This window comes from Ipomoea nil, unplaced genomic scaffold, assembly GCF_001879475.1.
Source record: "Ipomoea nil cultivar Tokyo-kokei standard unplaced genomic scaffold, Asagao_1.1 scaffold1421, whole genome shotgun sequence".
Lineage (NCBI taxonomy): Eukaryota > Viridiplantae > Streptophyta > Magnoliopsida > Solanales > Convolvulaceae > Ipomoea > Ipomoea nil.
The window spans coordinates 555,296-570,366 of NW_017617849.1; the positions used below are offsets into that span (position 1 = coordinate 555,296).

At 35.7% G+C, this 15,071-nt stretch overlaps 2 protein-coding genes across 3 annotated transcripts; both read left to right on the forward strand.

Moving 5' to 3' along the window:
• Positions 1 to 1,521: 1,521 nt before the first annotated feature.
• Positions 1,522 to 6,066, forward strand: LOC109187898 (cleavage and polyadenylation specificity factor subunit CG7185). 2 transcript variants are annotated; one of them, XM_019338289.1, is made up of 3 exons: positions 1,522 to 1,681; positions 1,820 to 4,179; positions 5,388 to 6,066. In XM_019338289.1, the coding sequence occupies exon 2, from the start codon at positions 1,857 to 1,859 to the stop codon at positions 3,975 to 3,977; it is 2,121 nt and encodes a 706-aa protein (XP_019193834.1). In that variant the 5' UTR covers positions 1,522 to 1,681; positions 1,820 to 1,856; the 3' UTR covers positions 3,978 to 4,179; positions 5,388 to 6,066. The 2 variants fall into 2 exon arrangements, with proteins under 2 accessions (XP_019193834.1, XP_019193835.1); XM_019338290.1 differs by lacking the exon at positions 1,522 to 1,681 and having other exon boundaries at positions 1,689 to 4,179.
• A 3,447-nt stretch (positions 6,067 to 9,513) lies between these two features.
• On the forward strand, positions 9,514 to 11,424 carry LOC109187355 (zinc finger BED domain-containing protein RICESLEEPER 2-like). The gene is made up of 2 exons (XM_019337543.1): positions 9,514 to 10,935; positions 11,032 to 11,424. Exons 1-2 carry the CDS (start codon positions 9,514 to 9,516, stop codon positions 11,422 to 11,424), a joined length of 1,815 nt encoding a protein of 604 aa, XP_019193088.1.
• Positions 11,425 to 15,071: the final 3,647 nt, after the last annotated feature.

Consider the following 15,071-nt stretch of genomic DNA (forward strand, 5'->3'; position numbering starts at 1 on the left):
TTATTTATAGGTGAATGTTATATCAATTCTGAAGTAGTTTACAAGAAAAAATTAGATTGAAATATTAGAGTCACATGTCCACTAAACTCATCTAAACAAGAAGTTGAAGGGTCATCCATGCCAACAAAATATTGTGACTACTTTTCTTAAACAAAGCATGTATGTATTAGGTTAGTCAATCCCTGATCCTAAAATTTTTTAATTTGATCAAGCATAGTATTTTGATTGGCAAAAACATTCGAATGATATGTTGAGGTTAGAGGGAGAAGCGATCACCAAACACATAAAAACTACTTCGCTATGTCAATAATCCTTTATAATTTATGAAAAAGTCAACAACTGCTACTCATGTTGATAATCCTCTTTCACAAGAAGTAATATACTTGTGATGGAGTAATAGGGTAGCCCAACTAACGTAATAACTTAGAATATCAAACTTAGAAAATGAATTTTTGTCATTCCCAACTTACCAGGTATATTTGGAAGATCCAGAAAACTAGTGCTACTTACACATGACAAGATCAATATGTTAACCTACATTTAGCAAGCTATCAATGTAGCTCACTTTAATAGCTTGGCCATGCCATTGCACAAACTAACTGTCCACCTCTATCAATTAGGATGTGCTATGTTACACCCACTTACCGCCTAAAGACTTGAGTATAAATATGACATACCTTGTATGTTTTCTACTTTATATTACTTATTGTACTAACTCAATGATCGTAAATCTCCAACCTTTATTGGATGATCAAGCTCTCGATCGGTTCCTATGAATACAGTCAACATATTTTGATATCCTAATTTTCTATTTTATACTGTACAACATATTGTTGGAAAAATAGCTAAAATTAACATATTAAGTTACTATTTTATGGTACAATTATTAGTGGGGTCCATTTCTGATTGGGTCAGGTCAAAGGGAATTCGGGTTCTTTGTAGTGAGACGAAGAGATTGATATATTGTACGTTCAAAACGGATAATGAGTGAATGAAATATCGATTATTGATTCTCAATGTAGACCTGTTTGAGTTGAAAAAATGAAGGGAAAAAAGCTTGGGAATAGCTTTTGTCCCTCATTGGTTTGGGAAGCGGATTTGCACCACTATTTATACAAGAGCTCTTTTAATATTTATTGAATTGTATAGCATAGAGGTTCTGTCTTACGGCAGATTTGATATCAAACCCGAGCCATTTCTTATTTGGATTTTTCCCCTCTAACACATACCCATACCCTATAGAATTTACACTATATTATTTATAATTTTGTTTAAAAATATTCAAAATTAACAACGATTATCATAAAAACTTGCACAAACATAATATTTACTTTACGATATATTATAGTGAATGGAATAATCATATATAAATGGACCAAAGCGAAATTTATTCTTTAAAAAAATTGATTTGAAGTAACTTTATAAATCATTGTTCTAGGAAAAAAGTGAAGTTTTTTCTTTAAAAAAAAAAAAAAAAAAAAAGCTATCGAGACTCGAGAGCTTCTGCAATTACGAAGAATAATGACGTAACAAACGACACGCTTCCAATTTTCACGTACATACTTCTAGAGCGGCGGTAGCTATTCAGATTAGGGTTTGTAATTCGAAAAGTTTCTCTCTTTCTCGATTTTTCCAATTTTCTCTTCGCTATTCTCTCTGCTTCAATTTTCCTGAGATAAAGGTAAGATCTAACTCGTCCCAATTCGTGTCATATTTTCATTGATAATGTTTCAAATTGTCTCCGGTGGAAAACGAGCTTGATTTATTTATTTATTTTTCTTTTTTCCCTTTCATTTCTTTTTATTACTCCGTAATAAAGAAAACCCTAACCCTAAGTCTTGGGGAAGCAAGCAAAGATGGACGCGAATGAAGGAGGTGATGGGTTTGGCGACGGCGTGGGAGATCCGAGCGAACAGTTCCATCGGAACGAGGCTATATCTGCTGTCGCGGACGAGGGGTTTCTTGGAGAAGAGGATGATGATTATGAGGATCTTTATAATGATGTGAACGTTGGCGAGAATTTTCTCCAGTCTCTAAGGAAGAACGAGGATTTAGGGTTTAGGAATGAGGAGGTTGTGGAAAAGTTGCCACCTAAGCCTACTACAGTAGCTCCACCTGCGCAGACGCCTAGTGCTGTAGGAGGGGAGAGGAAGGCAGAGAAAGAGGAAGACGGTGGGACGAGGAGTTCCGGCAGGTTGGAAGGTTATCAGAGTATGGGGTTCAGGGGGAATGAAATGGGAGCTAGAACTTCAACTGTTGCAGCAGGCGGATCAGGGACTCCGGGTGGGGAGCTTAGGGTTGAGTTAGGTCACTCATCAGGTAAAGTAGCCACCGATTTAGAGGAGCAGGCTGTTAGTGGAAATGCACAGAATCAAAGTGTGGCTCAGCAGCCTCTTGCTGCTCCTGTAGGAAATTTAGTTAATGTAGGAAATGCAGGAAGCGATAGTATGGCAAGACAAGGAGGTGGGAATATGAGTGGCAATATTAGTGGTGGGGGAGCATTTGCGGTGGGCGGTGGAGGTGGCCCTGGTGGTGGAACAGTTCTTTTTGTTGGTGATTTGCATTGGTGGACAACTGATGCTGAGCTGGAGACGGAGTTGAGCAAGTATGGACCAGTGAAGGAAGTGAAATTTTTTGATGAGAAGGCTAGTGGGAAGTCAAAAGGGTATTGCCAGGTTGAATATTTTGACCCTTCAGCTGCCACAGCTTGCAAGGAAGGGATGAATGGGCATGTTTTCAACGGTCGGCCATGTGTTGTAGCCTTTGCATCTCCATACACTGTGAAGAAAATGGGCGAGGCTCAACTAAACAGAAATCAGCAGATGACCCAGACTTCTGCCCCCCAAGCAAGGAGAGGCCCTGGTGATGCCATAGGTAAACCCACTGGTAATAATATTGCCACAGGTGGTAACTATCAAGGTGGTGGGGATAACAATAGAGGTTATGGCAGAGGAAATTGGGGAGGTAGGGGAGGTGCTCAAGGGATGGGGAATAGGGGTCCTCTTGGTCCTATGAGAAGCAGGCCTGGGGGTATGGGTGGACGAGGTTTAATGGGAAATGGAGGTAATGCATTTGGGCAAGGTATTGGTGGCACACCACCGATGTTGCATCCTCAAGCAATGATGGGTCCTGGTTTTGATCCTGCATTTGGAGGGCCTATGGGACGAATGGGTAGCTACGGAGGATATCCTGGTGCTCCAACTCCACCGTTTTCAGGAATCTTGCCTTCATTCCCACCCGTTGGAAGTGTTGGGTTGCCTGGTGTTGCCCCCCACGTCAACCCAGCATTCTTTGGCAGAGGGATGCCTATGAATGGTATGGGAATGATGCCTGGTGCAGGTGTAGAGGGGCCGAATATGGGAATGTGGTCTGATATGAATATGGGTGGAGGATGGACTGGTGAAGAGCATGGGGGTAGAGCTGGTGAGTCAAGTTATAATGAAGAAGCTGTATCTGACCATCAACATGGAGAAGTAAGTCATGATAGAGGGGCTTGGCCTGGTGGACTTAAAGAAAAGGACAGAGGTGTGGAGCGCGACTGGTCAGGTTCTACGGACAGAAGACATAGGGATGATAAGGAACCAGGATTTGACAGGGAAATGCCTCGAGAAAAGGATATAGGACATGATCATGATTGGTCAGAGAGGAAACATAGAGATAGCAGAGATATTGGAAGAGAGAGGGAGAGGGAGAGGGAGCGTGAGCGTTCTAGAGACCGTGATCGTGACCGCGATCGTGATGTAGACAGGGATCGGGATCGCGATCGTGGACATGACCGTGAGCGTGATCATCATAGGGATGAAAGATATGCTGCTCATCATCGGCACAGAGACCATGAGCCTGAATACAATGATGATTGGGACAGGGGAAGATCATCAAGAACTCATGCAAAGTCAAGAGTGTCGCGTGAGGAAGAGCAAAGATCAAGATCTAGGGATGCCGAATATGGGAAAAGGCGTCGTATGACCTCTGAGTAGTTTATTTGAGGACAGTTATCTAGAAAAGGAATTATAAACTACTTGAACTGAGGGGTTTTTGCATGCATATTGAGGCCTTTGTGGTAGCTAAATTCTTGACTACCTAGCTTCATTGAATAGCCGTTACCTTTGGTAATCCTTTTATGCGTCAATGCTGGGTTCTTTTCCACTTTTGTGGTGTGCGACTCTCTTAGCATTTGAAGTAAGTTCCCTGCCTCTGTACTTCTCATATTGTGAATCCTAGCATCTGTTGATCTCTAGTTGCTGTCCTGCATCATAAAATAATTATTATTGTTACCACGGCTTTCAACTCGTGCTTTGAAATGCTTTTTGCACAAGTATTCTTTTGTCAGAAACTGATTAAGATCATTTAGAGAAGAATGTGAATGATTGAACATCATTCTTCCTGTTACTATATTCTCTTATTCTTTTGTCTATATTTGTAAATAGAATTGACTTGCTGCATCTGGAAGCTTTTTTCACTAATTTGATTATACCGAATTGATATTTGCATTATGCTTTCAATCACCCAGTAAGTCAATTAGGATACTTTTGGCCTATTGTACCTTGCACTCTCATGAGTTTCGGCTTAGAAATACAAATTAATGTTGACAAATAGAGCCCCCTTTTTTATGACCTGGTTATTTTGAACTTGTATCATGGTGGGGAATACTTCTTGCAGAGGTGTCTGGAAAAAGCTTGGGTCAGTTTTTCCCTTTAGAGGAATGACACAACTTAAATGGATCACGTAATTTGAAGACTTTGTGAGGTGTAATAGTAGGATGATTTATTCCTTGTGTTGCATATCCACCCAATTCATTGGTTAAGAAAGAAAAAATAAAAATACAGAGCATGACTTAATTGTATGTGTATTAAATTTACTTTTTTCTAGGAATCCTTTTATTTAGTACTTCTGGTAATTAGCAATTTCTCTTTCATGCGTGAGTGTTGATTGTTTGAGACTTAATGCAATCGTGAGGCCCTTCTTTTCTATGTTGAATAAGTAGTGAAAAAGGGGATTCAAAGAAGAAATCAGTGGTGAATCACTGAGTCTTTGTTTGCACAAATGAGAACTTAGGATTCCTGCTGAATTTATAGCCATAAATCTGTGATTGACCCTTTGGTCCTCTATTAGTAACCATTTTTGTTTTCAGTTATAAGTAGTCCTCCTACTCATATCCAACTTGAGTGTAACCACCACTAGATGTGAATAGGATATACTTGGTTAAATCTAGATCCAGCTCAAGTATATTTCAAGGATTTTAGTATTATTATCGAATTTGTTTTGGATTTAAAATCTAATAGCATCTTTGCAGCTATCATTGCTCTTCCAATTTGAGTTTGTTCTGGTAGAATATTATTGAGACTTCAATTTTAGTACACTTACCCTGCTGTTTCTTTTGATGATAGCTTGAAGGACATAACTCTCTATGCTCAAACTGTTCAGCAGCAGTCTGGGGCATCTACGAGATGAGCTACTGTAGCACGGCATGAAATGGGCATTAGACAAGAACGATATGCTAGTTGAACTTCATCATTGTTAGCCTCATTTTGCATTTATATTTTAGTTAAAGTATGAGTTGAACAGACCAATATTGGTTGGTGTTGGTGTTGGTGATGATGATGCTTGTGACTTGAAACTGCAGAAGTCTGAATGTGGTAGATTAATTTAGTTGTATGGTCTATGAATGTGATGTATTAGGATTTAACAGAGGTTGGTGCTAATTTTCGTGTTTTCTCGAGTTTGTTGTATTGTTTTTTTTCTTGAATTTGTATTTTACACCCAGGGTTTTTGATGGGTACACAATGTGATCGAATGATCATGCCTGGTGAGGATGATGCCTATGACTGACTGACTGATGACTCGAAAGTGCAGAAGTCTGAATGTGGTTGTTTAATTAGGTTGTATGCCTCCTTGAATGTATTTAGGGATTTAACAGTCACAGGTTAACTTTGTATCTTATTTTAACCTTTTGAGTTTTGATGGGTTCACAATATGATCACAGGATTGTGTTTCTGTGATGTGTACATACATAGAGAGTTGTGACAGATTCCTTGGATGAAATTGTAAATGGATTACTTTCTTGTACATACATGTGACATGGAAAGCAATTTGTTCATGTTTTTTACTAAAAGAAGAATTTTCTTTCCTCTGCAAGTGGCTTGTTGCAATCAACCTTTCTGTCATGTTTTAAGTTTTGAGTGTTTACTATCTTTTTGGTCCATGGTGTAAGTAAGGGGAGTTGGGTAATAGTCAAAGTTTTGTTAGATTTGAAATACAAGCTTGATTGAATTTTTATTTTGTATATTTTTTTTTGATTTCAAGCTATTTGAGCTCAGCTCAATTCAGTGGAGCTTTATTGGATAGAACTTACAATAGTCTTGTTGTGATTTGTGATGGATGGTTAATTGAAAATTTATGTAACACGTTGTAAATAAATCCTTTTAAGTTGTTTGAGTTGAGTATTTAAATGTTTGAATTTACCATAATTTATTATTTGAATTACTCGTGTTTAAGTTTAACTAGATAGTAATTGAACCGAATTCAAACATTATCCTTATCGGATCCAAGTAGTTCACACCTTTAAGTGTGAGGATTACAACTTAAAAACAGTATGACATTTTGATAATGAAGTAAAAAAAAAAATTGATAAAAAAGATTCGGAAGTATTTTTTAATAAAAATTTAACGAGATGCAATTATAAATTATATATATGTATGAATTTTATTTTTTAAAATAATAATGATGAATAAAAAAAAAAATTGAGTGTTGGGGGAAGAGCGTAAAAATGTTTGGAATATTCTTGGTAGTTATGATTGGAAGTGATGATTTTACAGTTGGTAAGATGTGGACTTTGCATTGCACATGGAACATGGTGACACTGTTGTGTATGACTTGAAAATAAGCCAATTCCTGCCTCAAATTTGTAATTATTGTATACATTTAACAATATCAAATTAAAGTGAGGTTGAAATTATGAAAAAGCTAATTTGTCACAACTTATATGATTATATCTCATAAGCTAGTCTTTTGTCTTTATAAAGCTTCCTTACCAAATTGTACTTTTCCATTGGATATTTAGTAAATAATGAATTCATAATTTTTTAATAAATTTATCTTATCAAACAGTTAAATTTAATGTTTGAAGAATAGAAAATTGGGGAATAAAACTTAAAATTTAAAAGTAGTAACTTTTTATATTAATAGATTGTATTTTTTTTTAAAAAAAATATTCATGATTCTTTATAATATATTATGAAATTATCAACTAATACAATATGCTATCTTTTAAATGTCAAAAACCTCTAAAGCTTATTTATCAAAGAGATTTTTTATAAAAAAAATTTCAAATATGAAATTAATTTCACATTAATTACTATTGACATATATATGATAGAGATCTTAATGTGATAAATGTACTTAATTAATGAGTTTATCAATTATAGATGAGTGGAAATTTGTACCACCTATGAGATAACTATAAATTTTATTTTATTTTCTTATATCTCAAGATAGTCTATAAATTGTAAGTATTAAAGTTCTTACTATATATTTATTTTGAAGTTAATAATAATGTGACTAATAAGTTGTTTAAGTCGTGAAGGTTTTTTCACAATTCACTATTTTTGACATTTTTTATTTAAAAGTCAAATCACAAGTTATCGTCAACATTTAACAAAAAATATACAAAAGAAACATGTCAAGAGAAACAATGAGCATATCATCAACAGATAACTAAAAATAAACAAATGATCCATTAAAAAATTCATTAAAATAGACACTACTATGATATTGACATCTTGACAATTCTTGCCCCAACATACATGCGTCAAACCACTTATACCATTGCTTGGGCGCTTGCTTCAACATTACCATCCAATTGAACTTTATCATCATTAGCATACCCATCAAATTTTTTAATTGTCTTCCTTGGCGGATCTCTGGCAATAAAGTACTCTCGTTGTGAGTGGATGAAATGTTTGATACTAGTAGATGCATCATTTGTAGTTTTACCATTAAGAATAGTAATATTGTCAATGGTTCTCATTCAAACTATCTACACTCTCTCTAGTACTTTGCTAATCACATGTACTCAAACAATAACAAATTTGTATGTACTTAAACGTAGGGCTGTGCAATACCCGAACTACCCGAAGAACCCGCCCGACCCGAACCAGCGCTTACCGAACGGAGATGAAACCCGACGTGTTCGGGTCATATCCGAACCGACCCCATGCAACGTGGCTATTAAAGACGGACGGGTAGGGTTAGGAAATATCCCATCCGAACCCGTCCGAGATCCGAAATTTGGCCTAAGTATAAAACGTTGCGTAGACCTAGGGTTTGCCATTCTATCATTATCCACTCGGCCACTCCCCACTCCCCAGAGCTTCTTCTCGAAATCTCCTTAGTCTCCTACTCTCCTCTAGCCATCCCCATCCGATCTTCAGTCCTTCTCATCTAATCTTCTTCCTTAATCTCCTTCTCCGGTGAATCTCTGATTCTCTGAAGTCTGAACTCTGAGTCTCAACTGAGAGTCTGAGAGTATCTGTGGTTCTGAACTCCCCTTCGACTCCTTCGAGGCTTCGAGTCTTCGACAGTTCGACGGGAATCTTGTGGAAGTGTCTGTGGCTCTGTGCAAACTGGAAAGACGGCAAGAAGGAAGAAGCCGGACGACAGTGGAAGTGGAAGTTTGACGCCTTGAAGCCCTAGATCTCAGAGGGAACCTTTGAGAAAACAAGTAAAATGTAACTCTGTCATTTTTTTCTTATTTTCCTGTTGCATGTTTGTGAGTTTGTCTGTTCTGTTCTAGTTCTATGATGTTGCATGCACCCTAATTTGTAATTGAACCCTAATTTTAAGGGGTTTCCACATACGTGATGAATTTGTGCTTATTCTGATATAGTGATATGTGATGAATTTGTGCTTATTCTGATATGTGTTTGTAAGTTTATGGTTAAAGGACCCTTAAATTTGTTATTTCAAAATGTATGGTGGTGGTGGAAGTGTGGAACTGTGGAAACCTACTGAATTTGTAATTGATATTATGAATTTGTGCTTATGAATTTATGATGTCCATGCTGGAAGCATACTGAATTTGTAAATTGTAATACTGTTGAATGTTGTTGAATACTTGAATTGTTGATGGGTTGATGGTTGACTGTGGAAGTGTTAAGCCCTAATTTGTGGCCATTTCCATAAAATGATGAGTTCATGATTCATGAATCATGACTCCTGATTATGGAATGAATTTGTTAATGTGTTATATACTTATATGTAATTAAGTCCTAAAATCAGGACTCCATAAAATGAGGAGTTCATGATTCATGAATCATGACTCCTGATTATGGAATGAATTTGTTAATGTGTTATATACTTATATGTAATTAAGTCCTAAAATCAGGACTCCATAAAATGCGGAGTTCATGATTCATGAATCCTGATTATGGAATACATATCACTGTGACAGTGTATGGCCTTATGTGTGCTTGTGTGAAATTTGAATCCTATTTGCTCATCCATAAATCTTTATAGATGGAGAGCAATCAAAATATAAGTGGAAGTGGAACTGGACCTCTTCCATCTTCAACAGTGGATGAACAAGGAGTACAAACCCCAGGCATTGAGACAAGTGCTCAACAGCCTATGGCCACTCCTAAAGTTCCTGCTGTTAAGAAGAGGAAGGAAATAGAGTCTAGATCCATAGTGTGGGAGCACTTTGAACAGATCAAAGATCCTGAAACTAATAAAGTGCTTAAAGGCAAATGCCTTTACTGTGCAAAAGAGTATTTTTGTGAAACTAAAAAACATGGCACATCATCATTAAGAAATCATATGGGCAATTGTCTTAAAAATCCCCATTCAAAGGATATAAGGCAGTCTCTACTCACATTCAACACTTTGTCCACTTCTGAGGGTGGAACAGAGGCTCCTGTGGGTGTTTTGGGGACATGGGTATTTAATCAAGATGCCATTAGGAGGGCCCTTTGTGAGATGATAATCATAGATGAGCTCCCTTTTAGGTTTGTAGAGGGCCAGGGGTTCAAGAGGTTTATTCTGGTTGCTTGTCCTAGGTTTCTTATCCCTTCTAGGTGGACCATTTCTAGGGACATCTACCAAATATTTCTTGATGAGAGGCTAAACCTTAAGAAGTTGTTTAGAGTGGGAACTCAAAGGGTTAGTCTAACAACAGATACATGGACTTCTGTCCAGAGAATCAACTATATGTGCATTACTGCACATTTTTTAGATGACCAGTGGAAGCTTCAAAAAAAAATTATATCCTTTGTCCCAGTTTCTTCTCATAAGGGGGAGTACATTGCAAAAGCCCTAGAGAGTTGTTTATTAGAGTGGAGAATTAAGAATGTGTTTACTGTAACAGTGGATAATGCCTCCTCTAATGACACAGCTATGGGGTTTTTTAAGAGTAAACTGTTATCTTGGGGTTCTTCTTCTGTTAAGGTTCAGTACATGCACATGAGGTGCATAGCCCATATCCTCAATTTAGTGGTCCAAGATGGGTTGAAGTTTGCAGATGAGTCAGTTAAGAGGGTGAGGGATGCAGTGAGATGGGTTAGGAACTCACCAGCTAGGCTGACAAAGTTCAGAGAGTTTGCTGAACTGTTTGGTGTGGAAGCTAAATCAGCTTTGCATCTTGATGTCCCTACAAGGTGGAACAGCACCTACATTATGCTCAACACTGCAATTCAATATCAAGTAGTGTTTGATGCATATGAGAGAAATGACCCTTCTTATTCTGCTGACTTGGGGAGTGCTCCTACCTTCTTGGATTGGTGTTCTGTGGAAAGCTTAGTGAAGCTGTTGAAAGCATTTTATGATATGACAGTGAGGATCTCTGGTTCACTTTATGTCACATCTAACACATTCTTCTCTGAGATCTCTGATCTTAGTTGCATGCTTGAAGATATGGTGAACTCTGAGCAGGGGACTGAAAAGGTAATCTCATTTATCTTTCAATTTGTTTGCTTATTGTTTTTTGTATTTCCTGTAATTCTGTTAACTAATAAATTGTTTTTTTTTTTTTTGTTTTAGGCAATGGGGACACAAATGAGGAACAAGTTTGACAAATATTGGGGGGATCCAGAAAAAATGAACTCTATCATTTTTTTTGCCAATATTCTGGATCCCAGAGATAAGTTGGAGTACATGCCTCATCAATTTGTCCAGTTGTATGGAGAAGAGAAAGGCAAAGCTTATTTTACCAAGGTCCAATCTGCAATGGCTGCTTTATATGATGACTATGCAGCTACATACTCTCTCAGTTCTACCCAGACAGCATCCTCTACTCAAGCAGTCCAGTGTGAGGCTAACCAGGCTACTACTTGTACAGTTGGTAGGCCTCAATCATCTTTGAAGAGCCAACTTAAAAAAAGAGATTGGAAAGTAGTGGAAGCAGTAAGCAAACTGAGCTGCAAGTATACTTAAGTGAAAGTATTGTGGAGGATGATGAATCTGTCCCATTTGATGTGTTAAAGTGGTGGAAGAGCCATAGTGAGAGATTTCCTATTCTCTCCAAAATGGCTAGAGATGTCCTTGCAGTTCATATCTCCACAGTTGCTTCTGAGAGTTGTTTTAGTACATCTGGAAGGGTACTTGATCCATTTAGGAGTTCCTTGACTCCTAAAATAGTGGAAGCACTAATATGTACTCAAGATTGGTTGAGGGCACCTAATCAGCCAATCCAAGTTGAGGAGAACCTGGAGGAGGTTGAAAAATTAGAGAAAGGTAACACTTATCACTTTCTTAGTTACTTTTTTTTTTTTTTTATTATTATACTAAGTTTATTTCCTTTTCACTTTCTTTCTTACTTGTTATGTTTTTCACTTTTGCAGAATTGCCCACTGGAGCTTCATCTACTATACCATCAATGTTGCCTACAATCACTGTAATGTTTTTAATATCAGTTTACAATGTGTTCATTTCTTTACTGAGTTTGATATTATGTTATGTACTCATGTTGTTGCAAGTGGTGTTTAGCCTCTAAGTGGCTTGGCAACTTTCTGTTATTGATTTGTTGCTGCCATTAGATGAGTTGAGCCTAATTTTGCCCATTTCTCTGCACTCTGGAATTATGGTATAACTCTTCCTTGCTCTGTTTTCAGTTTGAATGTATTTGTTTTATTTGGTGGCTATGATGAAGCTTCCACTATTGTCTGAATAAATGGAATGGAGTTGGTATGTTGCCAATGTGTTAATATAACACATTCAGAGCAATTTGCCCACATTCTTACTTGATATGGAAAAATGCACTCTGAGCCACTTAGCGTAGTGAATAATTGCTTAGTATTGTTACTCTAAATGTCTGATTGTCTGTTTTCTAAACTCTAAACACTAATATCATTTTAAGTTTGAATACTAGCAGGAAGAAGAGTAGATTATCTAGATGACTATATTAGTGTTGATTTTGCTGAATTGCTGAAAGAAGAACTGAAGAGTACCGGTGCTGACAGCTCAAGTCTATGATTTTTTGTATAATCATTAACTTAGTAGTATGTTTTGCTAGTTGAAAATATGTAATTATTAACTTAGTTTGAAACTGTTATAGTTGTATAGTAGTATGTTTTGCTAGTTGCTACGCTATGGTAATGAAACTCAGTATTACTGTTATCTATTTTAGAATTTTTTGAATTTAGAATTTGTTTTATTTTAATTTATTATATCCGATTTCAATCCGAAATCCGACAACGGATATCCGAAATCCGAACCTAAGCAATCTGATAGGATCTGTCCAAAAAAATAAACGGATAGGGGGGTACAAAAGAAATCCGAAATCCGATCGGATGGACGGATTGGACATCCGATCCGTCCGATGCTCAGCCCTAGTTAAACGATCCAAGCAATTATCTAAGCATCTACGTGTGGATTCAATAGATTATCAAGCAGTATATATGAAACAATGCAGTAAAGTAAGAAACAAATCCAGTTGAAAACAAAGAAAGTGATATGAGATTTTTTGTTGGTTAATTTTAACTCCCCTACTTTTATTACTTCTATTTGTACCGCTAGCTTTAATCTATTGAGCTTATAATATCTAAAAATATATATATGCCAATTCAAGTTATGTTCATAATTTTTGTCATTTTTTGTGTGCTAATAGAGTTCAATTGTCAATATGCTAATATAATTCAATATATGAATTATCAATTGTAAAAATGCACCAATTCAATACGTTCAAAACTTTGAGAGCAAAGATTTTGCTGCTTGAAAAAAGATATATATCCTAAATAATCTATTCTAAATATTTTTTTAATAATGTAACTTTATCTTATTATAGAGTATCAAAATTTTATAACAAATAAGAAAGACAGTGAGAAAAATCAAATAATGAAGAAAAATGTTTGATAAATATAAACTTAGCCTTATTAGTGAGACCATATTTGTACCACTCAATTTAATTGATTGATAACAAAGTTTACATGTAAACATAAAAAATGTGTCCAATTAGTCAGTTACCACATACATAAGTTGATCCCACCCCACCATTTACTAAATGACATCTAACTAAAATTGTTAATAATTTTTTGATTAATTGTTTTCTTCATTATATTTTTAGGTATGATAAATTGATTTTAAAAATCTATAATCATAAAGATGTCTACATGGTACTTTTTGAAGGGACAAATCTCCTCCCATAAACAAAAAGATGGTTTGGGGAATAGGTAAGAGAGATAAAGACATAAGGTGTAGACTATAGAGCAACGTATATATACTTTGTACCTTGTTCGTAAAATTAAGTGTATAGAAAAATGTTACATGCTATATTTTAATAGGTTGTGTGTTATGCACGCGCTCATTAGGACACATGAAAGTGATGAGTAACTTGACTAATATATATTTTTTTTCCTATTGTTAATGATGTAGTACTATAGTAGGCCGGACAAAACTCTTTTAGTATTAGGATATTTAAAGGGTTGGAGGGTTATTTGTGCCTATGGAATATAAACTCATAGCAAGATTCATATGCAACGTGGTTATATTTAACATATTACTCAATCATATATAAACTTTTCACCATTTGTTAATTTATTTATTTCTATACTACTCGGGATTAATTAACAAATAAAATTTATGAAATTCCGAATATTTTTAGAATTAGGGTAGTTAGCATATATTATTCACAAGTACTAAGTGAGAAAATTAATTATAAATCATTAAAAAAATTCAAAACCAACATACATAAATGACGAATGGTGTATCATGCTGACTAAATGGATCAGTCTAAAAAAAAGAATTGAATCAAAGAAGCCCAAGAAGGAGGCGACCGTGAATGAGTTTTGATAGGATTAAATCTATTACTCATAATGTACCAAGAATTGAGCCTATCTTGTATAGAGCCCAATTTCAATATGATGAGGACTCTGAATATGTGGCAATCTAGAATTTCTAGTCCTTGTAAGACTTATAACCCAAAATATGTATATAAATAGACCCCATGGGAAAGATGCAATCAATTTTGAGCAATACAAATATACAATACCCATATTTTCTATATTCTCATGTACTTGTTATTTTAACGGCTGTGTTGGTCAGCCGTTGATTGTTTAAAAGTCATAAAACCAACAGTAAATAAAACATGTTTCAAGTATTAAATTTAAAAAATATTTATTGACACCAACTACAAGTCTACAACATAAATGCACTATTTTGTAACATAGTTAGCTTATCAGCCAATTTTGACTTATTTGACCACAATTAGTTGTTTGATTTGGTTAAACATCCAATATAATTGTTTGTTAATTAGCTTTTCGTAACATTTTATTGCTCTAAAACGCTAAAATTCAAAAAGTTGTTCAAATTTCAAAACAGCTTTTTCGATTAGTCTTTTGATAGAGTCATTTTGCATGTAATCAATTATCAACTAACAGCTAATTTACCAAATATCTTTCTACAATAAGTTATTGCTATCAACTAATCAAACCCACTAACCCAATCAGCTAACAACTATTTACCAAACGCCCCCAAAATGTATCTAGTTATATGGGTTACGAGTTAATTACCGAAATAGTCCATTGCCTATAGCAAAATTACCAATTTGATCCTTGACTATTTTTCTTGACCAATTAAGTCTCTCA

Coding starts and splice junctions, on each gene's coding strand:
- LOC109187898 (XM_019338289.1), top strand. CDS start 1,857: ATGGACGCGAATGAAGGAGGTGATGGGTTTGGCGACGGCGTGGGAGAT.
- LOC109187355 (XM_019337543.1), top strand. CDS start 9,514: ATGGAGAGCAATCAAAATATAAGTGGAAGTGGAACTGGACCTCTTCCA. Junction 10,936..11,031: donor CTGAGCAGGGGACTGAAAAG/GTAATCTCATTT, acceptor TTTTTGTTTTAG/GCAATGGGGACACAAATGAG.